This window comes from Giraffa tippelskirchi, chromosome 4 (genome assembly GCF_054371585.1).
Source record: "Giraffa tippelskirchi isolate mGirTip1 chromosome 4, T2T-mGirTip1v1.2.pri, whole genome shotgun sequence".
Taxonomy (NCBI): Eukaryota; Metazoa; Chordata; class Mammalia; order Artiodactyla; family Giraffidae; genus Giraffa; species Giraffa tippelskirchi.
The window spans coordinates 92,347,678-92,375,394 of record NC_137278.1 but is presented as its reverse complement, the minus strand read 5'-3'; the positions used below and the strand labels follow the sequence as shown (position 1 = coordinate 92,375,394).

The following is a 27,717-nucleotide window of genomic DNA, read 5'->3' as shown; positions in this document are numbered from 1 at the left end:
AGGTCCTTTACCACTGAGCTGTCAGGGACGCCCATGACAAGCAGTGGTAGTCTGTGTATGTTGCACCTTGCTGAAAGTACTTAAATGCATGCTAAATATTTTGAAGGTAGATCTTAATGGCATGGACCTCAACTCTTGTGCCATAAATGTTTCCCAGGTGACTGCCAGATGTTGATCAGGCAACTGTTCTCATCTGAGAACACTGCGCTAGGTTGGGGCAGTGGGGTGGGGGAGGGTAGTGTCTGTCAGATAACAGCTGAGTGGGGTTGTAATTCAATGTAAAGCAGTTATAGTTTGGCCAAGAGAAGATCTCTGTGTACAGAAACTGAGAAATAGCCCTGTCATGTATAACAGGAGTAGGGTAGAAATATTTTCTGCAAATCTTGACCCAGGGCTGCAGACTGGTCAGGTGAGTGGTGGTCAGGGCCCCAGAATTCATAGACACAGTCACACATGGCTCTGCTGGAGTAGACAGACCTCTGTAGTGTTGCTGACTCTTAACCCTTTTTGATGGTTCACATGGATCATCAAAATTCCTTTTCTCAAAGTCATGCTGCAAATACACAAAAAGGTGAGGACCACCGGATTTGCATCTTTCTTTTTGACTTCAGCCTATCAATTTTAAGTTTGGAGATATTTCAGTTATCCTAAATATTACGGATACAGAATTGCACTTGCATTTACTAATGAGTGTATTTGGGAATTAAAAGTTAAGTTCTGCGTTAGTCTAGAAATTCAGGAAAAAAGCCAGCAAATTGATAAATAATACTGCTAAAGTCTACCAATTACTTTTTAATTGGTATTATAGACCTCCTTCCGAAATCTGAGTGTTTTATTCTCCTAAGTGCGAATCTGCTGTGTGAAGTTTCTCTAATTGATTTGCTGTGCCCATTCCATTTGATGTATCATTTTTCACAATATTTCATAATTTGTGCTCACTTCTAATGAACAGAGTCATTAGGACAGGCATGTCTAAGTACAACTGACAGCCAACATTAGGTGCCAGATGCAGTTTATAAAGCTGTGTAGCGCTGCAGAGAACAGTTTAAATAAATTAGCACCTGTACATTAGTCTCACTTGCTGGTAATTTATAAGCGAATCAGTAGAGATGACATGTAGGTAAGTCATTGATCACGTTAACAGCTGCAGACCCACTGCCCAGCTGGGATCCCTAATTAATAGGGATTGCAGTCCTGACCCAGGGCTTCCATGTCCCGGATGGCGTCTGCAGTCCTTTTATACTTCGACATGAAGCCTGAGAATATATAGTTACATATTTAGCCTTCATGGGAGGGAACACTGCAGTCACCAGTATTCTCATGAAAATTTGAAGATGTAAGGAGCATGTTTACAAATGAGAAATACCTTACTTTACTCTGTGACACTTACTTGGGTTAATTTTTTTCTTTTTACATTATTTTTTCAGTCAAAAAATATTTTTTTGTTTTGGATTTAGGTAAGCCATGCTGTAGTCTTATAAATTTCTAAAGGATTCTATGTTGTTGTTCAGTCACTAAGTCGTGTCTGACTCTTTGCGACCGCATGGACTATCGCCTGGCAGGCTTCTCTGTCCATGGGATTCTCCAGGCAAGAATATTGGAGTGGGTTGCCATGCCCTCCTTCAGGGGATCTTGCAGACCCAGAGATCGAACCCAAGGCTCCTGCATTGCAGGCAGATTCTTTACTTCTGGGCCACCAGGGGAGGCCCTGACAGAACTCATCCATGTTGTCTTCTTTGTTGTACTGCTTTGGCTTTGTTTTCCAACTTTGGCTCTCTGACTTATCTGGAGTTTACTCAGATGTGTGGTGTGAGGTTTGGATCCAGCTTTATCTGTTCCAATTGGCAACCACTTGTATCAACATCATTTATGAAATAAAAAGTCCACCTTCTGCAGAGAAGGAGAGAGAGGAGCCCCTGGTGTTTTCAAAAAGAGAAAAGTTGACAAAAGTAGCAGTCTGGTGTTTGACCTGAGTTTTGTTGTTGTTTTTGTTTTTTAGTGTTGGTTTCATTACCAGAAGGCAGAATCAGTAAAACTTGACCCAGAGACACACCTGGGCTCCTTAATGTAATTGAATTTGCCCCCCATAATTTATAGGCCCTACTTCTAGGGACAGGATCTGGTCTAGCACATTTTCTTTTTTTAAAAAAAAATATTTATTTGACTGCGCCAATCCTTGATTGTGGCATGTGGCGTCTAGTTCCCTGACCAGAGATCGAACCGGGGCCCCTGCACTGGGAGCACAGAGTCTTAGTCCCTGGACCACCAGGGAAGTCCCCAGCATGTTTTCTGTGAGAAGAAACAGGTTCTAAAAGAAGAGCGCTGGTACTGCAGGGGCTGCTAGTCCATCCAGAGCTCAGGGAGGGTGTAGGGTCCACAGGCTTTTCATCTGATGGTGTGCAGCAGAGATGAAGACTCGTGGTCTTTGTGTTTGCTTTTCCTTTTGATTGTGAGGAGGGTGCTAGAAAAGACTGCAGGGGCTTACGTGGTCCCTCTCAGGTTGGGAGCAGTACTGCCCATAGGAGGTGAAGGGCATTTGGAAACGTGTAGGGGCGAGATTTGTCAAGAGCATTGGGTATGTTCCTGGCGGAGGTTTTGGGAGAAGGACCAGGGATGACAAAATGACCCACTGTATCGGGGGAGTTAGTCTACAGGGCAGCCTCGCGTTCAAAATGCCGAGAGCATCCCCATTGAGAAGCAGGCACTGAAGAGAACGTGCTTGGGAAAACAGTAGAAAAGCCTCTCCCAATTTCTAGGAAAAGTTCAGAGAGCTTCTGAAAACATCCAGGTGTCATGGTGGCGGGGGATGTGGGGCCTGCCCTTTGGGGAATGTATGTGTGGGGGGTTTTATTAATTCACTTAAAAGACTACACAGTGAGATAATGCACGTGAAACCCTTGGTTCACTATCTGGCACGTAGTAAGCACTCAGTTACTATTAGTCATAAGCATGAACTGGTTTTTACAACTGGTGCTAATTTTGTGTGTCTTTTTCAGAGGGCGATCACTTACCTTTTTCCCAGTGGTTTGTTTGAGAAGCGAGCCCGGCCCATAATGAAGGTAGGTCCTTTATTAATACTTTTTACAAATTTCGCTTAGCTTTATATGTTACAGTAATTACCTAATGCATTTTTAATTTATTTTACAGCATCCCGAAGAGATTTTTCCAAAACAGAGAGGTGAGTTTGCTCAAGAATAAACTAGCTCTTTCTTTCCACAGTGCTGTTATGTATCCTCAGTCACTCAGGTATGTGGAGATCTGTGTCATGGTTGTTGTGAAAGAAGTCAGGAATATTTTATAACTAATAATGAATGACTGGAGTTTGCAGATTGTTTCCTTTTCACTAAATAATATTAAAATTAGATCAGGTTAGAGTTTACACCTATACTGATGTCAGTTTATTTGCATTCTAATATGCCTTTTTGAAGAAGAATTGGGTATAGATCTACTGGAGACAAATTCAGCTTTTTTAAATACGAGAATTTTTAAATGTTCTTCATTTTGTAAGCATATTTTCACTAAATATAGATTTTTGGTCTTATTTATGTGACCTGTTGTTTCTGATGAGCAGTGTTCTCTTGCCCCCTGTCTTCTCTAGTTTCTTTTAAGATTTTCTCTTTATCTTTTAAATATGTCAACTGATATCTTGAAGAAAGCATGGGACAAGCTTTAAGGTCACCAGGAAATAGCATGTATATTATTTTCTAATTCAGATGAGAAGCTTCTTAGATAAGCTTGGGGGGGAGGTGAGTTTTCAGTTACTTTAAAAAGTATTAAAGCCAGAAATCATTTCTTGAAAACATTTGAAATATAGATTTGTATTCAGCAGTCTTTTGCTGTAACCCTGGAGAGTTTTCCTTTGAGGATGTGTCTGTCCCTCCTTGCTTCTTTCATGCACCTCTGCCACTGATGTGTCATCAAAGGTTCCAATTTTGGTTTCCTTACAGTGGAGCAAAGAACTTAAACTTCCTTAAGAAATCTGAATGAGCAATATTTTTATGTTTCTGCAGATGTTCCCCCAACCACATTGAAGTTGAACAACCTTTTTTTTTTTTTAAGTAACTTGCCTTTGAATCTTTCTAAAGCATTCAACTTAGTCTTCAGAGAAGCAGCTACTGTCTTTTTCTGTTTTCACCCATGTTTCATCTGCTTATAGAACACTTAATTCATATAATTATAGAAGTAAGTACAATTGTAATAAACACGTTTGGGAATAAACACAACTGACTCTTAGTAAGCGTGTCTCTCAGCAGTGAGAATATGTGGAGACACTGGAGGGTCGCCTGCTGGCCACAGATGCTCAGTTTGTGGGTGGCATTGGAGTGTTTCAGAGCCAATAAATTGATTGGTAAGAGAGTAGATATTTCTATTAAAAATTAATTTGTTCCAAATTGATGTTTTTGCTGAATGTTCACCTCTATTCAAAGCTAGGCATTCTGTCATTCTCTGCTTCACTCTTTTCAGGATAACTTTTATTTTGAATCCTGTTAGAGGTATTTTGAATCTTCTAAGAAATATTTCCTGTCTTTTATATTTTCTGAACTCTTACATATGTTTGATAATAAACTGTGACCTCAATTTAATTAATAGCTTCTGGGAAGATAATAAATGAAGGCTATATTAAGAATGTAAATCAAATTTAAAGACACAACTCCGCTTTCTAGAAATAAAACTGAAGGCGTAGCGCACAGTAGCTTACACTTAGAGCTTTTCTGTAGATGATCGTAATGGTAGTGATGTTCCCCCCCTTTTTAGTGGTTTTTCCATTTCCCAGCCTCTCAGGCTCCTCACCTGTGTCTCTGTTAGTTGCCTCTCTTCTTGTGTATCTGCCCCTCTGAGCCTGGTCCTTTCATGTCATACCAGCTTCTCAGTAGTAGGAAGTTTTTGCTACTGTCAGCTGGATTGTAACTGCTGAAATGTCCGTGTGTCCCTGCAGAATGCCCATATGTTGTCCTGGAAACATGTCTGTGTTGGTAGGATTTTCTTACATTTCAGTTAAGTATATTTATCTGTGTTTTGGGGGCTCCCCTGGTGGCTCAGATGGTAAAGAATCCATCTGCAGTGCAGGAAACCCAGATTTGATCCCTGGGTTGGAAAAATTCCCTGGAGAAGGGCATGGCTACCCACTCCAGCATTCCTGGCCCGGAGTATTCCATGGACAGAGGAGCCTGGTGGTGGACTACAGTCCATGGGGTCGCAAAGAGTCAGACACAACTGAGCAAGTAACACTTTCACTTCAAACACTATACCTTTAGAATCAGCTAAATACTTTTTGCCATCTGTCTATTGACCTACTTAGCAATTTTGCTATACTTTGTAATTATAGGACAAATTGATTTTTATGTTAAAAAATATCATTGAATTTTAGATTTGAATAGATTATGGCACTTTCAATGTGCTCCCACTTCCCTTTTCAAAAGATGAAAGCTTCTAGATTGAGTTAACATAAAATCCTGCTCTGCTGTTTAAAGCAAGTGATTAAAAAATTATTGGAAAAAACAAAGATATGTACCCGGTTGATGACAGAAGCAAAGAGGAACATCTAATACCAGACAGTATGGAATTCAGGGAGCTTAGGGAATGGTTCAGTGAGACGGGAATGTTAATTTATATTGATAAAACCTAATATCCATTAAGTGGCTTTGATGACCATGAACCTTTTTGCACCAGGCATTTAGCATGAAAACATTTAAAGCAAAAAGCTGTTAACTAAGGCTCTAAAGAATTCGAGTAACACAGCATGATTTTATAGCTACAGATTGAAGTACAAAGAATACATTTTCTATGCAGATGCCAGTGGAATATTAATAGAATTATGATACAGTAGCTTGTAGAGAAAACCCAACAAATTATAAAAATAGAAATTATGTGGATTAGAACTGTAAAACTTTGCAGTTACAGTGAAATCAAAATTGAGATTACAGACTGTTTAAAAATATATGACAGTTCATATTAAACCCTATGCGATATGGACAGTGTTTAACACAGAGGCAAACGTATTTATTAAGCATTGAGAAAGACTAGAAATAAAATGAACAGTAGTCAGTTCAAGAAGGCAGAAAAAGAATGAAATGGATGGTTGAATTAAAGAAATTTAAAAGAAAGGGTAGGACAAATAAAACCAACTAACCCTTTGAAAAACTGGTGAAATTAATCAAATGCTAGCAAGTCTGGTGAATGGAAGAAGAAAATGTAAGAGGACAACACAATGTACATAATAATATTCAGAGGGTATTTAAAAGTATAAAATTGTTATGGGTAACTTGATTCTAATTGATTTGAAAAGTGTCCTGAATAATACAGTAACTGGTATTTATTGAAACTTAGAGCAGACCAGGTACAGTTCTCAGTGTTTTGCATGCCTTAACTCGTAATTTTCACAACAGCTTTAGTGAGTAGATAACTGTTGTTTTCCTTGTTTTCAGATGTGGGAGACTAAATGCTATCCACAATTCCTTTTGCTAAGGTTTCCCTGGTCATCTGTTGGTTGAATGCAGTTCATTCATTTTCTAGTAGATTTTCCAAAAGGGCTCACAGATACAAATTCTTACGTTTTTAAAATTGGTTTTTTATAGCTTTGATACTTGAAGGACAGCTTAGCTGAAGGAGAAAGTCTCTGGTTCATACTTCTTTTCTTGAGTTACGTGAAAATGCTTCTCCGTTGTTGCCTTGCCTGTAGATTTGGAGAAGTTTTGTGCTAGTCATCTTCCCCCGGTGGTCTAAAGGGTTTTTTGTCTATTTAGTAGCTTTATGAAAATATGGCACCCAGCTGATTATTATTGAGGGTTAGATTACAGTGGTGACAGTTCTTTCAGTAGGTAGATTCAAGTCCTTACATCCAGAAATAGTTCTAACAGTTACAAATTTTAGTTCTATTCCAGTTTTAATTCTTTTCCTTTGGACTGCAATTATTTAAGTGTTAGTCCTTCCTTGGTTGCCTTCAAAATCAGTCACAGCAACTCTGACTCTTAACTTCTTTATATCATTTTCATTTTTTGGTTGTTTCCTTTTTGTTTTTTAATGTATTATATTATGTTTTAGTCTATTCTCTTTCAAGTTACTTATAAGCTAGTCTGCATTCCTGATTCTTTTAACTTTTTCTGTTTCTCCCCTGAATTTAATCAAGTTGTCTCATTTCTTTGAGTTTTTTGTCCATTGTGTTTTCAGTTTTGAACTGGTGACTCAAAGTGTTCTCCAAAAACCCCAAATGTTTGCTTGAGGATATTTAATTCAGTTCGGAGGGTTGTGTTTCAGTTTCAGTTTCCTTCTGTTTTACCAGAAGTTTCCTTCAGTTTACCTGGCTTTGGTGAGGATGAATTTTCATCAGCAGACCATTTGGATGATTCTCCCTTTCTGGGTTTTTTTTTTAATTTTTTAATTTATTTTATTGATTCATTTATGGCTGTGTTGGGTCTTTGCTGCTGCGTGGACTTTTTCTAGTTGCAGCAAGTGGGAGCTACTTTCTACTTACGGTATGCAGGCTTCTCATTGCAGCAGCTTCTCCACGGGGCTCAAGGCTCCTGCGAGGTTGGGGTGGGGCACAGACATTCAGTCTGCAGCAGGTATGTGATGTGAATGCAGCTGCATGCCATTTGTATTTTTTTAAATGTGTTTTAAATATTATTCATTTATTCTCATAATACTTGTGATTATTTTGTGGTCTTCTTTCCTTTTTTTTTTTTTTTACAAATGAGCAGCCTGATTCACAAAAGAGTTAATAACCCACCCAAGGTCACAGCTGTTAAGTAAAGAAGCTAAAAAACAAACCAAGGAAGTTTGATTTTGCAGCCTAAGTTCTTTCAATTACATACTCTAATAGAGGGACAAATGGTTGCGTAGATCAAGAGATGCCACTTGTGCTTATAAACATACACAAGCATCTCTGTCTCAGAAGGTGGACATATGTAAATGCAGTGAAGGAGTCCAGAGCAATAATCTCTAAGCTTGCTTCTGGTAAGGGGATTCTAATATCTGAAAGATTATAAAGATAAGAAGAGTGGGCCAAAGCCGTGCTCAGAGGGAAATCTGCAACACTGACTGCATGTATTAGAAAAGAAGGAAAATCTAAATTCAGTTATCTAAACATCCATCTAAGGAAAGTAGAAAAAGAAGAGCAAGTTAAATCAGAGTAAGCAGAAGAAAAGAGACATTAAAAGTTAGACGAGAAGTCAGTGAAATTGAAAAAAAGGAAATTAAGGGAGAAAATGAACAAATCCAAAAGTTGGTTCTTTGAGAAGACAGTAAAACTGATAATCTTCTAGCCAGGCATAACTGAAAAAAGGAGAGAGGACATACTACTGTTATCAGAAAAGGAAGGGGGCAGTGATTCTGGTCCTGGGACATTAAAAGGATAATCAAGGAATACTGTGACCAGCTCTGTGCCCACCCACTTGATAACCCAGATGAAATGGGCCAGTTCACTGAAAGGCCACCTGCTGAAATTTGAGCACAAGGAAGTAGACAGTGTGAATAGGCCTGTACCTATTAGAGAACCTGAACCAGTACTGAGCAACCTAGAAGACGGGTTTGCCCCTAGCTTTTTTGATACAGCACTGAAGGCATGGTTCATGACAGAAAGAATTGATGAATTGGATATCATTACAGTTAAAATTTTCTGCTCTATGAGTGACATGGTCAAGAGAATGAAAAGACAAGCCATAAGATGGTAGAAAAATATTTAGAAAAGACACATCTGATAAAGGACTGTTACCTAAAATGTATGAAGAACTCTTAAAACTCAGCAATAAGAAAACAACCACCTGATTTAAAAATGAGCCAGAGACCTTAGCACAGATCACCGGAGAACATAGTCAGATGGTGGAAAATAAGCAGATGAAAAGATGCTTCAGGAAAATGCAAACTAAAGCAATGATGAGATACCAGAACACACCTGTTTTTCACCATTTATTATAAAATGGCCTTCATTTTAAGTGTATTCACTTAAATTGGCCTGTGTATAATCCAGTTATCCCAGAAGAGGGATAGAGGTGATATTTCAAAAGAAAAGAGCATATTATTTAAAAAAACTGATGGAGTCATGACCCTCTTTGTTGGACAGAATAAGGCATACTTGGATTTCTGCCTCACAGGTGTATTAATAAATTCCATATTGATTAAATTTCTGATCAGAAAAACATAAAAAATTCCAGAAGATAGTACATAGGAAAATGGTTTTTAGACAGCCGAGAGTCTTAGAGCACGTTTCTCAGTGAGGGTGGTGTTGCCCCCAAGGGAGTGTAAATTGGTTAATAGGAGGCAAACAAACCTTAGCTGTTACTATGTGGCCCTAGAAAGGGCCACAGTGTGTGTCAGCAGATATACAGTGTATCTACAGTGTTCAGCTTTCCTGGGGAGACAGGCAATGAGGGAGAAAGTGTCTAATAAGGGTTCCTTAGTAGGAATGATAGTGAAAAAGCAGTTGAGAAGCACTGCCATAAAGGAAAAGGGACAGAGTCCACTGCTACACTTTGCATATCTTGACTGTGAAGGACACCCCAGACAAGGTCAGAAGGCAGGCAGATTGGGAGAAAAGCATTTTCAACTCGTGCGATAGAGTAATCTCCGTGTTTGGAGTTCTTGCCAATGGTGAACAGAGTAACATTGCCATGCAAATACAAGGACGTGGAGTTAGTGTTGGCTTCATCTACTGCTGCAACGCCATTTCGCAGCTTGTTTGGTGTTTATTAGATGTGAATGATTATCTGTATTTCAAAAGGAACCACACGTAACATCATGTGGGGCCCCTTCTATTTTAGACTTCTTAAACTCTCGGAGGTATGTCACCACAGAGTTGAAACAAACAGAGTGGCACAGACAAATCCATTTCGTTCTCTTCTGTGTTATATTTTCCTAACTGTGTTACATTTGACTTTATCAGTGTTCCTTTTTAAGAATATGGGAGTACATTATATTAACAACCAAACATAAATTGTTTTGTTCTAGCAAGATAATACTGGTATTTTGTGTGTTAATTTAAAACAAATTATGGAAACCCTCATGGTAAAATGTTTAGGAATGTTTTATTGAATATAAACATTGTTTTGTATCAATGGATATGAAATATTAAATATCCTAAACATAGGTTAAACCTGCCAAACTCAATTCTAATTATTAATGCTTTTTTGTTATTTTAAAAGTTAATCAGAATTAAAAGCATGTCTTATTGCAGAATTACAGAACCACAAATAAATGCAGGCTATTTGGTCTCTGTATTTTTATTTTTGCTTATTTGTTGTCATTTGGTTTTTATTAGCTATCCAGTGGGGAGAAGATGGCCGCCCATTTCACTTTCTCTTTTACACTGGCAAACAGTCATACTACTCATTAATGCATGTGAGTATATCACAGTTATGGTAAATAATATGAACTGTTAGCTAAGTAACTAATGATACCAGGGATTTCACTCAGCTTCAGAATTTACCTAGTATGTTTCATAACAGACAAAAAGTAAGACTTCTAGAGGTAAGACAGTATGTTAAAAGGCTTTATATCTTATTACTTCATTTTTGCTAAAGGTAAGCACTAGAGAATTTATGTCAGAATGGCTTGTCCTTAAAACGCTTTTACTTCCAAAGGTCGTGTTGAGCGAGAGAAGCTCAGGTCAGTATCCAGGTGTGGGTGTGCATCACAGAGCCGGAATCAGGAAAGACACCATCAGGGTGATGGGGCGCTCGCTCACCTGGGGGAGAGGCAAAGTCCTTCCCTCTCACTGTTGTTCAGTCGCTAAGTCATCTCGTCTGTTCCCCTCTTCTCCTTCTGCCCTCCATCTTTCCCAATATCAGGATCTTTTCCAATGAGTCAGCTCTTTGCATCAAGTGGCCGGAGTATTGGAGCTTCCACATCAGTCCTTCCAATGAATATTCAGGGTTGATTTCCTTTAGGAAGGACTGGTTTGATCTTCTTGCTGTCCAAGGGACTCGCAAGAGTCTTCTCCAGCACCACAGTTCGAAAGCATCAGTTCTTTGGCGCTCAGCCTTCTTTATGGTCCAACTCTCACATCTATACATGACTACTGGAAAAACCATAGCTTTGACTATACAGATGTTTGTTGGCAAAGGGATGTCTGCTTTTTCATATGCTGTCTAGGTTTGTCATAGCTTTCCTTCCAAGGAGCAAGTGTCTTTTAATTTCATGGCTGAAGTCACTGTCCGCAGTGATTCTGGAGCCCAAGAAAAGAAAATATGTCACTGCTTCCACTGTTTCCCCATCTATATGCCATGAAATGATTAGTTATTCAAACACAATTTGCTTTTCATAGGCCAGCACAGTGTATAAGGCTAGAATCAGGGTCTAGAGGACCCACAAAGGAGTGAATTTACCACATTTTGACTCCCTACCACATTTGCCTGTCCTGGGAAGAGGTTGTATTTTCTTACGGAGCCCAGGTGTTTGATGCTGTATACACTGGGGCATTTCCTACAGTTAGTGTGACAAAAGACTGGATGCTAATACCCAGTTTTGAACAACAGAACCCGCTTCATCTTTAGAACGCAGTGTCAAGTTTTATTTTATTCATAGTATGATTTCTGCCAGTTAACAGAAACAGTCCCCAGGCCTCCGTGTCGCCAGTGCACTCTGGTGGCTTGGCCCGCACGCACACAGGTACTCTGCTTTGTGAAGCTGGCTGGTGTTTGCACTCTGCAAAGGCAGAGGACAGAATCCCAGTTGTCAGGAGCATTTATTTCTTGGGGGGGGGGGGCGGGGGTGGAAGGAAAGAAAACCTTCCTTTCACTTTCTGTTGACCTTGGGCAAATGAGCTTCTTGCCCCAGCAGAAATGAAATGAATGATGGATGCGGAGGGCGTCTTTGCTGAGTAATGGAGCCGGGCCGCGCTCTCTGCTCAGGCCCTCTGCACCGCCCGCGGCCGCCCGGGGACCCCTGCCGCTCATTTAAATAGGTATGTCAAATCTGCCTCCCAACGCCGCTGGTTTGATCTGTGGTAATATTTGTGAAGGTTCCATATGGACTCAAGCCCCCTGCAGAGCTCAGAAATAATGTACAACGCTTCATGGTGCAGACGCAAATTCCCCCTGAAAAGGGGCGCAGCGCGCACAGTAGCTGTCGGAGAGGTGATGGAGCTGGCACGCTCGGCTGTCAGCTTGTTACACGGATGGCTTGCACGCAGCGAAGCTGTGGAAAATCTGTGCCTTTTAACTTTTCTACTTAATCACGGTTGTAGCATTGCCTTTAGACTGTATGCTACATTAATTCTCTTCCTGCCTTCTGCCTTTCATCCCAAGTTTCACGGGAAAAAGTAAAGCGTGCGGGTCGTGGAGAGGAGCCTTATCAAACAGCTGTCACCCGACAAGCCATTTGCATTTGTCTGGGCTGAAACCGAGCAACCTCAGGGCACAGTATTCGGTTGCATTCCATCATAATGAAGAAATTACACATCGGAGAAGTGGCCTAACTTTAGTTTATGTGTTTTTAAAAGGGATCGCTCAAGAATCTGGTCCGTTTCTAAGCGGATCAGATACTACCCCAGTCTCACCTCAAATGTCAGATTACACTCAGTTTATCAATGGTCTTCCTTTTTGCATCATATAGTTTTGTTACATACAGGAGAGTTCTTTGGGCTTCTACATTTTAGTTAAATCCAATAATTTAGGTCTGTCTGTCTGTTGCGTGTTTTAACCCCCAAACACTGTGGGTTTGGTATTTGTTTTTGTTGTTCATCAGAACAGTTTACACCTGTGAATTACAGATATTTTGGTTAAATTTGAGCATATTAAATCAGATAACTAATAAAATTTTGTATTTTCAAAAAAGGCACCTTACGAAATTTTAAACTAATTATATGTATGGAAAAGAGGAGAGAGGTTTCCCTACCAAGCGCTTGCACCTCCTGCAGGGCAGATGGTGTTAATCACACTTGTGGTCCTTGCCGGGCCAGTGTGGGTCAGCGTTATGCGAGAAGCTGCGTGTAACCCTGAACTGTGTTACGTGACTAAACACTCTCTTTGTGGTGAATCAGGCATCGCATGTGACATAAGACAGTACACCTCGAGCTACTCCCTGTGTTGCTCTGCCCTCTCTTGGTGGGGGAGGGGTGCCCTTCCCTCTGTGGGAGGGGAGTCCCCCCTACTACCATCCACCACAGCCAGGGCATCAAACCCCCAAAGACTGTGACAGGTGGGCAGGAAGTAAATCACTGTTGTCACCATCTCTTTCTGTCGATGTCATTTCTTCCCATGTGACAGAGTGAAAGACTCTAAGCCAAACTCTGATTCTCTTGTGTCCTGAACAGTCTGTGATGGTGTGAGCCATGGGCGTCCTCGGCCAGGCTTTTTGGCAGAAGAGCACCAATCTCAAGCCTGTGTGTGGTTCGGCTGGGGGGTCTGTGTGCGGTTTTGCCAGGGGTCCTTTGTGGCATCTGTTGACCTTCTTCTGTAATGATGTCAGAGCCGCTTTCCAGTGTCTGATCACTGCCTGCATGTTAAAGTTATACAATACATTATAGCAGCAGGTGAAAGACGAGCCTGGTGCAGCTTCCAGTTGAGGATAAGATGTAAAGCTTTAGTGAGCACTGTTTCCCATTGGCCTCAAGTTAGTCCATCCGGTTCTTTTGTGGAGAAGTGGGGGGAGTTTTGAGGGAAGAGGAGGATTCTCAGAAAGAAGCGGCTCATTGTTTTGCCCAAAAGTGAAGCTGCTGGGAGAATGTAAGGTGCAGGAACATGTCCTGGTCCTCAGGGGTTGCACCCTGATTGTGTTACACCCTGAGTGAGCGTGTTATACCCTGAGTGGGTTACACCCTGAGAGTCCACAGGCAGGTTGGCTGGAACTCCCTCCTGTGGGCACAGCCATGCACCTGTCTCCAGGTTCCTGGGAAAGTCAATAAAAGCCATCTATTTTACAAAATAACCAGTAAGATGTACATATGTAGTGAATGAAGTGTGAAACAGTACTAACAAGTAAATTCTTAAACAGTAAAGGTCGTTTTAAGTAAGAGGAAATGAGAGCCTTACGGTTTGTCGAAGGATCACTGAGGAGGATTAAGGGGCTCCATGCTGGACAGCCCTGCTCACCTGTCTTTTTTACCCAAAGTAGATGACTTTCCATCTCCTTAATAGCCACTTACCGGTAGAATTTGTGTACTTCTCAGACATGATTTAAGCTTTCAGGAGCAGAATGAAAAAAGATACCTGAAGGAAGTGACCTGAAACCTTTCCACCCAGACCACCTTTTCACATCCCGTGAAACGAGAGCTCCGGAAAGGGTGTGAAACACTTCGAAAACACCGTAAGCGGTCAGAAACATTCAGCATTTATTGAAATTTTCCATCAGCTCTCCCCACCACAACCTTTAAGATAAGGTTCTTCATCTCTAAAAGCTACACTGGGAATTTAGAAACCTCATTTATATTTCATGACTTGTCTTACAGTAAACATTGGAGTATTGCCAGAATATTTCTATAATTCAAAGCAAGTATAAGGCCACAGATGAAATTTTTACCCAAAGAAGTGTCAAATTAAGGAATAAGTAGATTATTAGATACTTAAACTATTCTACCCAATTAGGGGGAAAAAGTTTAAAATGTGAAAAAAAGAAGTGATTCTAATCCTGATAGTGTAGGTATAAACAGGATTCATTTGCCTGGCTCATGTAGAAATTCTCCAGTTTATTTTAAGTGATTTAAATAACTTCTGGGTTCACACAGAGCCCCAGAGGGGCGTGTATCTCCACTTATGTTGTTGCAGACCCAACTAATGAAAGTTCTGGGGACCTGGCGCCCAGAATTCTTCCTTGGTTTACACCCTCCCTGTCACCTGGTAGTGCATGTTGAAAACTTTTGAAGCAACACTTCTTAAAAATGGGCTTAAGTAGTGACCCTTCCCACAGTGAGGTATTACAGAATTCTACTTTACAACTACATTAAGGGCTTCCTTTTAGAGAGCCACAGGCCAGGCTGACATGCATCTGCGTGCTCTTTTCAGTCCTTTCTTGACATGCGTCTGTGCGTGCTGTGTCGCTGCAGTTGTGTCCAACTCCGTGCGACCTTTTAGACTAGATGTAGCCCACCAGGCTCCTCTGTCCATGGGATTCTCCAGGCATGAATAATGGAGAGTTACTTTGGTAACTAATTCAGTAACAGAATCTGCTGTCCTGGAAGTATCTTTAATATACATTTTCCTCACATGTGAGTAATTATTGTTGTGGATCTTGTAACAATTAGGAAAATCCATTTTTTTAAAAACTGATTCAACTTACTGCCTCTGTTGATTTCAATCAGATCACTTCTTTTATAATGATAAGATTATTTTTCTAAATATATGATGGAGCTTTAGGTAGTGAAAATGTATGGTATCGAGTCACAAGCACTCATGGTGTGTACTTTCCCGGAGGACTTGTCTCCGTGCCTATATGTGAGGCTGTCTTGTTTATGTTGAATAGCATTACATGAAGTGTACCTGTATAGCATATTGTGTTCATGAAGTGACAGCCATGGTCTCCCATGGAAATATGTCTCTTGGAACTCTAGATAAATAGCATGATGAAATCCATGAGAAATGAATTTATGTATGTTTATTCCAGTTGGTATTGTATATGCCAGTAGCCAAAAAATTTTGAGAAGATGGTTATTTAGGAAATTTATTTTCTGTGATTTTTTTTTCCAACAAAAATTTTAAAGTCTCTACTGTATTGAACTAGTATCTAAGATGATAATTACTGTTAGTTGTATATATTCTGTATATCAAAAAAATATACATATACAGACTTTTTCTGTACCACCCTCCTAAGAAATGTTATTTGTTTGCCCTTCCTAAAATTGGAACTTCTACATGATTAATAAACCAAAACAGATTTGGGAAGACTAAAATCAGATTTCTTTAGACTAAAAATTGTATTGCTCATGCTCTTGGGAGACTTTAAGCATTTCTCTTTTGCACCCTGAGCATCTGGTATTTTCAAATTAGGCACCTTCTAAATGCGACTCATACATTATGGAAATCTGATGACATGAGGGGTGGATAGACTGGCTTTGATTTTATGAAATATTAATCATAGCTGTGATTAATGATTCAGCATTTCACATATGGGTTACTCCTGTCATATTTGAAAATTATACTATTAAATACAGTATATAAACTTAGCGTAGCTGGGGTCACGGCTAATCCTCTAGCGCCCCTTAAAACAATAGACGAGAAGCCAGTCCTGATAATCTGTGATGTTGACAGTGCCTGGCGTATTTTATACTCTCGAGGATTTTCTGATGTAAATTAGTACACACACCTCTTCAGGGAGCTGAAGCTGTAGGGTGTACTTTCCAGACAACTCTTGTCTCTGAGTAGCCAGGACAGACTCTGAAGAGCGGGTTTATTATTTAGAAGAAAAAGAAAGGTAGAAACGGCATGCACATAAAATGGTTTCACTTATTTGGCACCCAAACGCCATACCTCATCCCTGTGTCCTTTTTTGGCCATTACTATAGGCCAGGCACTGTGCCAAGTACTTTACATATACAGGGAACTGAATGAAAGGCTTTAATGTGAGCATTATATAACTTGATGGATCACAACTGTCAAAGCACATCTGAGCCACCAGGGAAGCTCCATAAATGATTAGAACTTACCATGTTCGAAGTTTGACATGTACCTTCATGGGTGGTTTTTCTCATATTCAACATTTTTTCTGGTGATTTTACATACACTATTTATGCCTTTTTATAGAGCTAAATATGAACTGCAGAAGATAATAGCAGAGTGAAAAGTTTAAGAAAAATATGTACTTAATGTAGAAACTGCTCAGATTTCACTGGCAAACAATAACAACTTTAGCAGCCCAAACTTTGACTTGAAACTTACCTATGAAGCAGGTTAACTATTTTTGTTTTTGTTGCCTTGGTTATTCCAGAAAATTAAATAGATCTGTAACAAGCTGGATGTGTTAGTCACTCAGTCGTGTTCAACTCTTTGTGACCCCAGGGACTGCAGCACGCCAGGCTTCCCTGTCTTTCACCATCTCCCAGAGTTTGCTCAAACTCATGTCCATTGAGTCAGTGATGCCATCCAAACATCTCATCCTCTGTCGTCCCCTTCTTCTCCTGCCTTCAGTCTTTCCCAGCTTCGGGGTTTTTTCCAATGAGTTGGCTCTTCGTTCGCATCAGGTGGCCAAAGTATTGGAGCTTCAGCATCAGTCTTTACAATGAATATTCAGAGTTTATTTCCTTTAGGATTGACTGGTTTGATCTTCTTGCTGTCCAAGTTGTAGAGGTAGTTATTTTTAATCTGGACAATAGAATTGAATTAACGTAATTTCTTTCCGTAGTTCTGGTATTTAGACCCAGACTTCAGTGTACATTATTCAGGGGCATGGTTCTAACAGATCAGTGAGCCCATGTCAGAGGTTCCTCTTCCGGAAATCTGGGGTGGAGCATGAGACTGTGCGTTTCTGACCTGGTGTTTGGCTTTGCTGCTGCTGCTGATGGGGACTTAGCTGTAGAACCTCTGAGTGGTTAGTGATTCTTCACCGTGTTGGAGATGCTCAGCCCAGCTTCACAGTTTCTAAGTGTGGCTGCTTTTTTTCTTCTAAGTTATCGATTCTACTCTCCTTCCAAGAACAGACAACACAAAACACACTCTCAGGAGTCTCCCAGCCACAGGAAATGAACTTTGTCTTCATCTCACCATTCCTAGCCCATGGAGTATGATCTGGGCTTCTCTCACCTATATTTATGCAAATCAAAGGTGCAGTCCTTACATCCTTTCCTCCTTCGTCTGCCCTTTCTTCCTTTTCCGCTTGAAAGAAATGGATTCCTGAGAAGAAGTTGCAGAATGAAGATAATAAAATGTAAGCACTGGTCAGTACAGAGGCAGCAGCCAGGGACATTCCTATTAGAGCAGACTCTTTATCAGCAGCTTTGAATATAAAGTAGTGCTCTGATCAGCCCCCACACAAGTTTGCCCCCCAAAGTGGAGATTATTAAGACTGTTTGAAATACAGACAGGCATCTCTGTGAGTAACAAGTTGTGTCTTCTGAGATTAGTGGACGCTCTCATGATTTATCAAGAAAAAAAATATATCATCTCTAGTTCATCCTTTGAACATGTCTGTTCCTTAGATTAGTATATTATAAATGAATCTGCACATGAAATTAGTATGAAATGATAAATGAATACACACAGATTCAACATGAGTCTTCAAATAGGCTCAGTCAAAAAAACCTGGGAGACAGTTGCATTATTCTGCTTGTTGTAAACTCATTTCCTGGAAAAATGTGTTTTATTAATTACCTTTGTTGCCACATTGCTTTTTTACAATTCTAACAAAATGGTAAGTTTCCCCTACTTGCCTTACAGTTTAACAGGTGACATACATTTGAAGTCTTTGTTAGAAAGTAAATAATGAAAAGTAAATATTAATAGAGAACTTTTAAAGACACAGACTATATGGTGAAGACTTAACTATTACATAAGTGTTAAATATTAGAAAAGTTGTTCAGTGGTAAGTATGATTTTTACTGGTATTTCTCCAAGTTTAAAGGCATATTGCTATATAAATTAGGAATTTTTTAAGGAAAGTTTTTGGTTCTGTTTGAGAAATTCTTAAGGAAAATAAATCATTTATAACTTTATTTTGTGTTTAATATCCACACTGTTAGTTGTAAACTTTTTATAGAGTTATTTAAATTCAGTTGAAGTATGTTACTATGCATAATACTAAATTCTCATTGAAATTACTCTACCATTCTTCAGTTTGAGTGAGAAATAGTATTGTTGAAAAGCATTTTCAGCAGTACTTGCTGTGCAGCTGTGACTTGAGAATTGAGGAGGGGTACTTTTGAGATGAGGGGGACTCAAAGGGAGGTAGAAAGTAGTGGTAAGAATGTGTTCTCTCTCGGTTTAGCGTGTGTTTTATTTGCCGCAGGAAGCGTATGGAAAGGTGCTCCATGTTGAAGAACGCCAAGACCAGTTGCGAGCCAAAGGTCTGTTTTCAGAAGAACCTAAAACCAAGTAAGTTCTTCTTTGCATTAGAATACTAACTAAAAACATATCACTTAATCATTGGTGTTTCTTAGGAATTACATAAAGCTTAAAAATATGTTCATTATTTCAGCATTAATCATTATAATTCCAAATAATGGACAGTGTTTTTTTTGTTTGGGAGGATGTAAATATTAAGATTATTATTTTTATATTCATTCCAGATTTATATATTAAATGGCATTTAATTACTCTATTTGAATATTATTTCTTCAAAATTTTTGTGTTGTACACTTATGTGCTTATGTATATGTGTATATGTATGTGTGTGTATTTTATATATTTTGTGTTTAAAGATTTGTGTGTCCATTTAGCAAACAGTGATAGACTAGATCCATCAACTTGACCAACTGGTTTTAAATTTTGGACTGGTTAGTCATATATTTCCTCTTATTCAAAAGACACAAATTTTTGACCCAGGTGGCACGGTGGTAAAGAACCTGCCTGCCAGTGCAGGGGAGATGCGAGAGATGTGGGTTCAATCCCTGGGTTGGGAAGATCTCCTGGAGAAGGAGTAGCAGCCCACTCCAGTTCTCTTGCCTGGAGAATCCCGTGGACAAAGGAGCCTGGTGAGCTGCAGTCCTTGGGGTCACAGAGAGACGTGACTGAGCGCACACAGCACAGCACGTTCGTATGTTTCCTCTTATTCAAAAGACCCAGGCTTTGGAACATAGCTAGTTTAAGCTGTAAGTACTACCCCCAGTCTTTTCTCTGTATTCATTACTACTTTAGTCCCCTGACAGATGACTGTGCGTCTATAACCTCTCCTATCAAACAAATTATGAAAAGCAAGCACAATTTGAATTTTTGAGAAATCTGGTGACTTGAATATCCAGCAAGTTTCACAGTGCCAAGTCTAACTCTGCCAATGGGACATTTGCTAGACTGGGTATCTCTTCTTCTAAAGTAGACTGAGGAAATGCAATAACCTATCTCAAAAAATTATTCACTTGGATGGAATTTTACAGCTGTGTAATATTAATACAAATGTGTGTTCCCCCGCCAAGAATCACTACCACTTTGATGTAACTCTCATTGCATGGTTAATTCGAAAGAGAATATATATGATATTTTAACAGAGACCCAATTGGCAGAAGATGGCTGATTAAGGAGGAACTGGAAGAAATGTTAGTAGAAAAACTGTCAGATCAAGACGTGAGTAATTAATCTTTTTAATTTAAGGGGACCTGTGCTGTAAGATTGTAGACAATTGCTGTATTAATATTTAGGATCCTAGTAGTAACGTTCCTCAAGAGGCATGTGTTCTAAGACAGTTTTCCTTTTTAAAAAAAAAAAAAAAACATTTGGAGCTGATTGTGCCCATAGGCCAGTATGGTGGCAGCCTAGAAGACCAGACCCTCCTCTGCAAGTGCGCTGGCGGTCTCTCTGCCTGTTGTCTTGCGGGGAGTGTGGTGGGTGTCATTTTTTACATCCTTCAATAGAGTGGGTGTTAATTTTACAGGCCAATGATAAGTATAAGGAACCATTACCTATGAAATAGGAAAGAAACGAAGCACAGGGTTCCCCTCCTGGTTAGCAAATGCAGTGTCTATGTGGCCAGTTCTTAGAATAGGCAAAACCACCAGTGTCAACATCACCTGGAATGCTGGGAACAAAATGCGGTTTCCCACGGTCCAGGCCTTGTGCAGAATTTCCACCGGCCTCACCCAGGAATATACATTTTTAGCAGGCTCCCAAAAGCCTGTAAAGATGGTGATCCTTCGTTAGGTCTCAGCCAGATTCTTATTTTGCTCAGTATTCTAGCACATGCCAAGATTATCAGAGGAAATCTGATGTTTTAAATATGTTGATGTTCTGGATTTATATTATTCCTAGAAGATGAGAGTGTAGATAAATTTCACAAATTGTTTCAAGAAAGGTTTTTTTCCTCCCACAGCAGGGGCTGACATTGTTAGTACCTTGCCATTGTGTAGATCTTCAAGTCATATACTCAAATTTCTCGTTTCTTCATTCAAGTTATTACAGAAATTAATGTGTTGGAAAAGTTGCAATTTGCTAAACTGAGGTGTTGGACATTTGGTGAGTGGTAGAGCTGGAATTAATTTCTAATATCCTGACTGCCAAGTCGGTATTGCTGCATTGGATGCAGCTGAAAAAAAATCTCTCTTTTGCCTCTTAACTGACTGTATCATTTCAGTGTTTCCCGTTTCCTGTCTGCTTTCATTTTTTATAAAATAACAAGTTTGTTTTCATTTTGGAAATATCCCAAAGACCTTTGTTAAAGATGCGCAGCCATGAAAGCAAAACAACCAAATATATAGGCTCATCTATCTATCTGTAAATATATGGGGTCTTTGTACTTTGGACAGTTGGATAATGGAAGAAATCCTGAAGCTCACAACTGGTGTTGAGATGAAGGAGGCAGGAGTGGTCAGTGATATCTCGACTCGTGATCTCAGCTCCTGAGCACGGCTGTGTCACACCTGTAGTTCCCTCCTTGTGGGTTCGAGGGGAACTGAGAGCAGCTGGGGAAGGACAGCTGTGAATGGAGGCGACGGAGCTCCACCAGGCTGGGTGCCTAAGTATCTCACCCTTCCTTAGACTGCTTCTCTCGTAACTTCCTTGGAGGCAATCATTGAAGCAGCCCTTTGAATCTTACTTGTGTGATTTTCATATATCTCAAATCATTAGTGGCAGATTTTCACTATAAAGGCAGAGGTCATAAAGGCGAGCCTGATTTTTAGGGTTGGCAAAAACAGAAATCAGGTTATCAAAAAACTGGGTTTCACGCTCTGTGCTCACCAAGGATGTCAAGTGTCGGTTGTTTCCTTCTGCATAAACACTTTAGAGTGATTACTCTGGCTTCTAATTTTAAGGGGTTAATACCAAGTTGTTTACTTTCTAATCACATGTTCAAGAACTATTAAAAAAATGCACAGAGTAGCAAGGATAATTTATTTCAAGAGGTTGCCCTTTAAGTCAAGTATCTCTTGAATTTTTAAATAGCTTGATTGTTCAGTTTTAAAGGAAATCATAAACATTAAAGTAACACAGCTTGAACAGCTAAAGATATATTTGCCAAGTGTATTATGAAATATAATTTAAGAGGTACATTTTCTCAAAATCAGACTCTCCCCATTTTACTGTGCAAAACTCACTGGAAATTATTTATGAAGCTCCTCTTGATAGCAATTCTAGTAAAAGAGTAGAAGTCAACACTCAAAGATCATCTAAATATTTTTTTGAAAAGGAATTTAAATTTCACTTTCTGGTAATATCCCAATTCAGAGAAATGGATTTTTCTTTGAAAGGTTTATCTCTTTGTTTCTCGAAAGAAGAGATTGAGTACCAGAGGTGCCCAGGGAGAACGCCATGCCTGCACGCTGTTTTAGAAGCAGCGCAAGTGTCATCCTGTCAGAATTCATCAAGAAAAGCAACACTGGAAAGATCAAGTATATAAAAATAGAAAAAACTTAGCAAATGCAATTACACTCCCATCTCCTAATGAATTTTTATTGTCTGCAGTACGCACAGTTCATCCGGCTGCTGGAAAGGTTATCAGCCTTGCCGTGCGATAGAGCTGAAGAGGAATTTGTGGGCAGGTTCCGCAGGACAGTGACCGTTCAGTCGAAGAAACATCTGATCGAGCCTTTGCAGTACGATGAGCAGGGCATGGCCTTCAGCACAGGCCAAGGTAACGCGCCCTGGAGAGGAGGCACGCCCCTGAGCGTGGGGAGACGGTGGGGTGTGTGTGTGCTCTCGCTCTTTGCTGTTCATTTTGTGCGTTTGTTTATTTTTGTTGTCGCTACATTGGATTTCCGAGGTTTTAAGATTCTTGTTGACATTTTGAAAACCGGAACCCTTTAATGTCCCAAGAAAAGATGTAGACACGTAACCTACACAATCACGTTAGCACTTTGTATTTTCACATTTTCAACTGGTGGAAATAACAAAGTATTTATCACAGAGCTGTCTTACATACACTGAAAATGTTCAGTGAATCTGCCCATCAGATGCCAAAACTATGAAACCTGAAAACTTCAGGTCCTCAGCTCACATCTTCCTTGTAGATGCCCAGAGCCGTTTGACATGGTGTCATTTAAAGAATTGAGCTATTAAATGATCCATCTGCAACTCTAAAAAGTTTAACATCATTTCCTTTGTCATTTTCAGTTAATATTTTCAAAGAGTGTCACCCTCCCTGAGGATTCCTTTTATTTCAACCTTTTATTCCTTTTCTTTTAGTTATACTTTATTATACTGTTCATGTACTGTAAAAATTTACAGTTGAGATTCAGGTATATTCTTATTAATTTTAAAAAGAATACTAGGTAAATTCATTTTTTAAAAATAATGTAAACAAATGTGAATTACTTGGTTGAAACTAGAATCATTGTAGTATTTCTAAAATGGGATCAAAGAACAAAATCACCTCCATAAGTTCATTACATCAATTATGGTGTAGTTGCCTATTTTATTTTTGTTTGACATATAATAATTCTAGAACTTTCTTATATATAGTGTTAGGTATTGTTATTCTGGGGGAGGAAATTAATGTAGTTTTGCCTTACTCAGAGCACTGGTCTTCAAGATGTTCACCGCTTAGATGTCTTGTATTTTTCAAGGTAAGAGAAAGACTGCAAATGCGGAGGTGGTTGTTTATGGCCATGGAAGTGGGAAGATAGAAATAAATGGGGTCGACTACCTGCTTTACTTCCCAGTGACCCAAGACAGGTGAGATCTGCGTTTGGGTTTGGCTTTTTGATTTTAAAGGAAATACACTTCATGATACATCCCGATCAAGAAGGCTTATGATTTCCTTATGTTTGCCTGATTGCTTCTCCTTGTTGTTTGTTGCTAAGTCATGTCTAACTCTTTTGCGACCCCATGGACTGTAGCCCACCAGGCTCCTCCATCCATGGGATTTCTCAGGCAAGGATGCTAGAGTGGGTTGCCATTCCCTTCTCCAAGTGATCTTCCCGACCCAGGGATCAAACCTGTGTCTCCTCCATTGGCAGGCTCATTCTTTACCATTGAGCCACCAGGGAAACTCCAGTCCAGGTTAATTCAAATCACTAGTGGAGTGATCGTTTTTAGCTGCTCCCCTCTGGGTGTGGTTTCCTGTCCTCATAAACTTTCGCTGTATTCTGTGTACTTGCCTCCTGACTGTGCAGACCCCTCCTCCTGGGGGTTCTTTCTCACCTCGACCACCCTGACGCAAGTGCTCTCATATCTCCTGATTTTTTTCTCAATTTTAGTCTCAGTTTCTTTATGTTTATAAGCATTTGCTTGGGAATCTTGAAAGTTTTAGGAATTAAAGCAGATAGATGTTTAAGCTCCCAAACGAGTAGGTGAGCAGAGCTTCCCTTAGTAGCATCGTCACTCCCGTCACTCACCCTCAGTGAGGCAAGATGAGCTGCTGCTGCTGCTGCTAAGTCGCTTCAGTCGTGTCCGACTCTGTGCGACCCCATAGACGGCAGCCCACCAGGCTCCGCCATCCCTGGGATTCTCCAGGCAAGAATACTGGAGTGGGTTGCCATTTCCTTCTCCAGTGCATGAAAGGGAAAAGTGAAAGTGAAGTCGCTCAGTCGTGTCCGACTCTCAGCGACCCCATGGACTGTAGCCTACCAGGCTCCTCCGTCCATGGGATTTTCCAGGCAAGAGTACTGGAGTGGGGTGCCATTGCCTTCTCCGTAAGATGAGCTACTGCACCTGAAAAAAAGAGACCGACCCCACTCTCACAGTGTCTGAGTATCCGAAACACCAGTGTCTGCGTGTGTTGTGGTTCCTATAAAGGACCAGAGTGTGAGCATTCTGTGAAGTCGTGTGTATGTGCAGCAAACCTAACTCCACCTCTTGTGATGTCCTCAGAGAGCAGCTCATGTTCCCCTTCCATTTCCTCGACCGGCTCGGAAAGCACGACGTGACCTGCACGGTGTCGGGGGGCGGGCGGGCATCGCAGGCGGGGGCCACCCGCCTGGCCATGGCCAGAGCCCTGTGTAGCTTCATCACCGAGGACGAGGTCGAATGGATGCGCCAAGGTACGGCTAGTGTGAGTTTCTGTGAGCCCTGCAAAGTAATAAAGCATCATCACTTATCTTTTCAGCTAGAATCTAGACAGGTCTGGTTTGCCTTCCGTGCAAGCTCGTTGTTTTTTTCCATGCCTTTTAAGTTGAAGTGAAGTGAAGTCGCTCAGTCGTGTCTGACTCTTCGCAACCCCAGGGACTGTAGCCTACAAGGCTCCTCTGTCCATGGAATTTTCCAGGCAAGAGTACTGGAGTGGGTTGCCATTTCCTTCTCCAGGGGATCTTCCCGACCTAGGGATGGAACCGGGGTCTCCCGTATTGCAGGCAGACACTTTACCGTCTGAGCCGCCAGGGAAGCCTTTTAAGTTGAGTACGTGCAAAAGCCATGGGTATATGGTAAGTGAAGTTTTGCCTTTGCTGTGTGGCCATTAAAAGTACTCTAACAAAATACGTGAGCCTGGCACACAATGAAAAGAAGTGCTAGTGTTGGAAGAGTGAAGAAAACAGTGAAGAACTCCAGCCTGTGTAATACTTACAAACACATCAGGGCTGGGGGCTGAGAGTAACTTGTAGTCACGCCTGAGGACTGGGAGAGTGGAAGCCACCAGCAAAACTGACTTTACTCTCCCAGAATGAAAGTCTTGTGCTGAGAACACAACCCTAAAACTTTTTTTTTTAGACCTTAAAACAAAGTCCCAAGAAATACTATTGTCACACAAATTAAAAAGTATAAGTTTCTTTTCTCAAATGTGTTCGTGAAGTCATATGTTACATGTACATAATGGAGACCAGAGGTAGAAAAGGAAAACCTCCTGGATGGTGAAGTGTGTGGAAGTATAGACACCTTACTACAGTCACATTGTCTGTAAAACCTCCGCTTCTGTAATGGTCAGCGTGCCAGGCAGCTTCCCTTCGGTGACCAGTGACACCACACAGGAGCAGCTTTGTCCTCAGTTGAACAAGTTTTAAAACCAAAAAGGAATTGATCATAGCTCTCAGAGCATAAGACAAGCAGACTCAAATAACGTGCCTGGTGTTTGTCCCAGAAATCAGGAAGATGGCCCCGAAGAGGGAAAGCACGCTGCTGTCCTGAGGTTTGTGTGAGGCGGGGAGTTGGCCGTGGGCCTGGGTGCTTCCTCTTAACCACAGGAGCTGTTGGTTCACGCGACTCACCTGCCTCCCTACCTTTTCCGTGGTTCCTAAAGGCGTCTCTTTATGTTGCAGCTGGACTGCTCACCACGGATCCCCGTGTCCGAGAGCGTAAGAAGCCAGGCCAGGAGGGTGCCCGCAGGAAGTTCACCTGGAAGAAGCGCTGAGTGTCCCTCGCGGGAAAGCAGAGGGACGCACGGGAGACCATGGCCGGCTGGGCAGCTGCCTTGTGAGATGACTTAGTCTAAAATGCGATGCTGTGAAGGTCGCCTTCTAAAAATAATGACTTAAAATGTTTTAGCTTTGTTCTGCTTTACTTTTAAAACTTTTTCAGAAGAGAGTTTTCAAAGCATAACTCTAGAGTCTTGGCGTATTTGATCTGAAAGGACCATTCAGCAAAACCCAGCCAGGAGACCTTTCTCAGATGGGAAGGGCCCCGGCCCACGGATCTGAGCTCTGGAGCCACACTGCTGACTTAGGAGCAGCACAGACGTGAACTCCGTCCTCCCCATGCTGTCGCTTTTCCAGACAGCTACACATTTTTCACAATTGAGGGATGAGATGCTTGCTGAAAAGAATGGAGCCAGCGGAGTGTCTTTGTCAGGAGCCCCGCTGAGTTGCTGATGAAGACGACGGGCCCGCCTCTCCCTGGGCCCCTGGCAGCCACCGGTCCTCTGTTTATTTCTATGAGTTTGACTTTTGGTTTTTTTTCTTTAAGATCTATGTATAAGTGACACCATGCAATGTTTGTCTCTCTCTGTCTGACTTATTTCACGGAGCACAGTACCCTCGCAGTCACAGGATGGATTAGTTCTGAGGCTCTGGGCTCGCACGATGCCCAGAGGGGTCCCTCCCTGTGACACTGGGAAGCGCAGGCTTGAGGCGGGTTTGGAGTTTTGTAAAGGACAGTAAGTGTCTCCGTGTGCAGCCCTGGATACAGCGGACAACGAGGTGAGAGGGCCTGGCCCAGGGGGGACAGGGGTTGAGGGCCCTGGTCATGATCTCTGTCTGGGAGGTGAGGACACGAGTGTCCACTTTACCTCCCAAATGTGATAGAAGCAGTTTTTGTTATGAACCGTTTTATGATAAAAGTGACCAAAGGACCAACCCCCGTGAGGCAGGATGTAAGGCCTAGGTGTGGCCTTGGGTGGCCAGCCTCCTTACACCTGGCGGGGGAGGCACCTGTGAGATGGGGGCGTAGCAGCCCCTGGCCCAGGCTTAGGGGGTCAGGACAACCCACAGGCCCACAGGGCCCCAGTAGGTGCACGGTCATCGTGGGTTGTGATTCTCATCAGGAAACCCACCCACCCCCGACCCCCATATCCTCTATTGTTCAGTTACACACATGTGTGCAGGGGTCTCAGTCGGGATGGGTGGGGTGAGTCATGGTGTGAACAGGCAGTGTCCTTGAAAATGAAGGATGCCTCATTGCCTTGGCCCCTCAGAACAAACAGAAGCACGATGCTCTGGACGGAGTAGCTGCGCGCTGCAGACCCAGGGCTTCCACGGAAGTCTGTTAGGATGTCCAGGCAATATCCCACTTGGCAGCCCCACAGACACGGGTGTGTAGCCCTCATCCACAAGGGAGGTGGCCAATCGCG

General features: G+C 41.3%; 1 protein-coding gene across 1 annotated transcript in view; it reads left to right on the top strand.

Moving 5' to 3' along the window:
- Positions 1-26,860, top strand: part of MRPS9 (mitochondrial ribosomal protein S9) — a 36,940-nt gene extending 10,080 nt beyond the window's left edge. Inside the window, exons 3-11 of the mRNA XM_081596260.1 lie at positions 2,997-3,059; positions 3,148-3,178; positions 10,253-10,332; positions 18,865-18,950; positions 20,060-20,135; positions 22,467-22,635; positions 23,567-23,675; positions 24,813-24,982; positions 26,192-26,860. Coding sequence (XP_081452386.1) covers positions 2,997-3,059; positions 3,148-3,178; positions 10,253-10,332; positions 18,865-18,950; positions 20,060-20,135; positions 22,467-22,635; positions 23,567-23,675; positions 24,813-24,982; positions 26,192-26,283 — 876 coding nt within the window. The 3' untranslated portion in view covers positions 26,284-26,860. The remainder of the gene's footprint in view (positions 1-2,996; positions 3,060-3,147; positions 3,179-10,252; positions 10,333-18,864; positions 18,951-20,059; positions 20,136-22,466; positions 22,636-23,566; positions 23,676-24,812; positions 24,983-26,191) is intronic.
- The last annotated feature ends 857 nt before the right edge of the window (positions 26,861-27,717 follow it).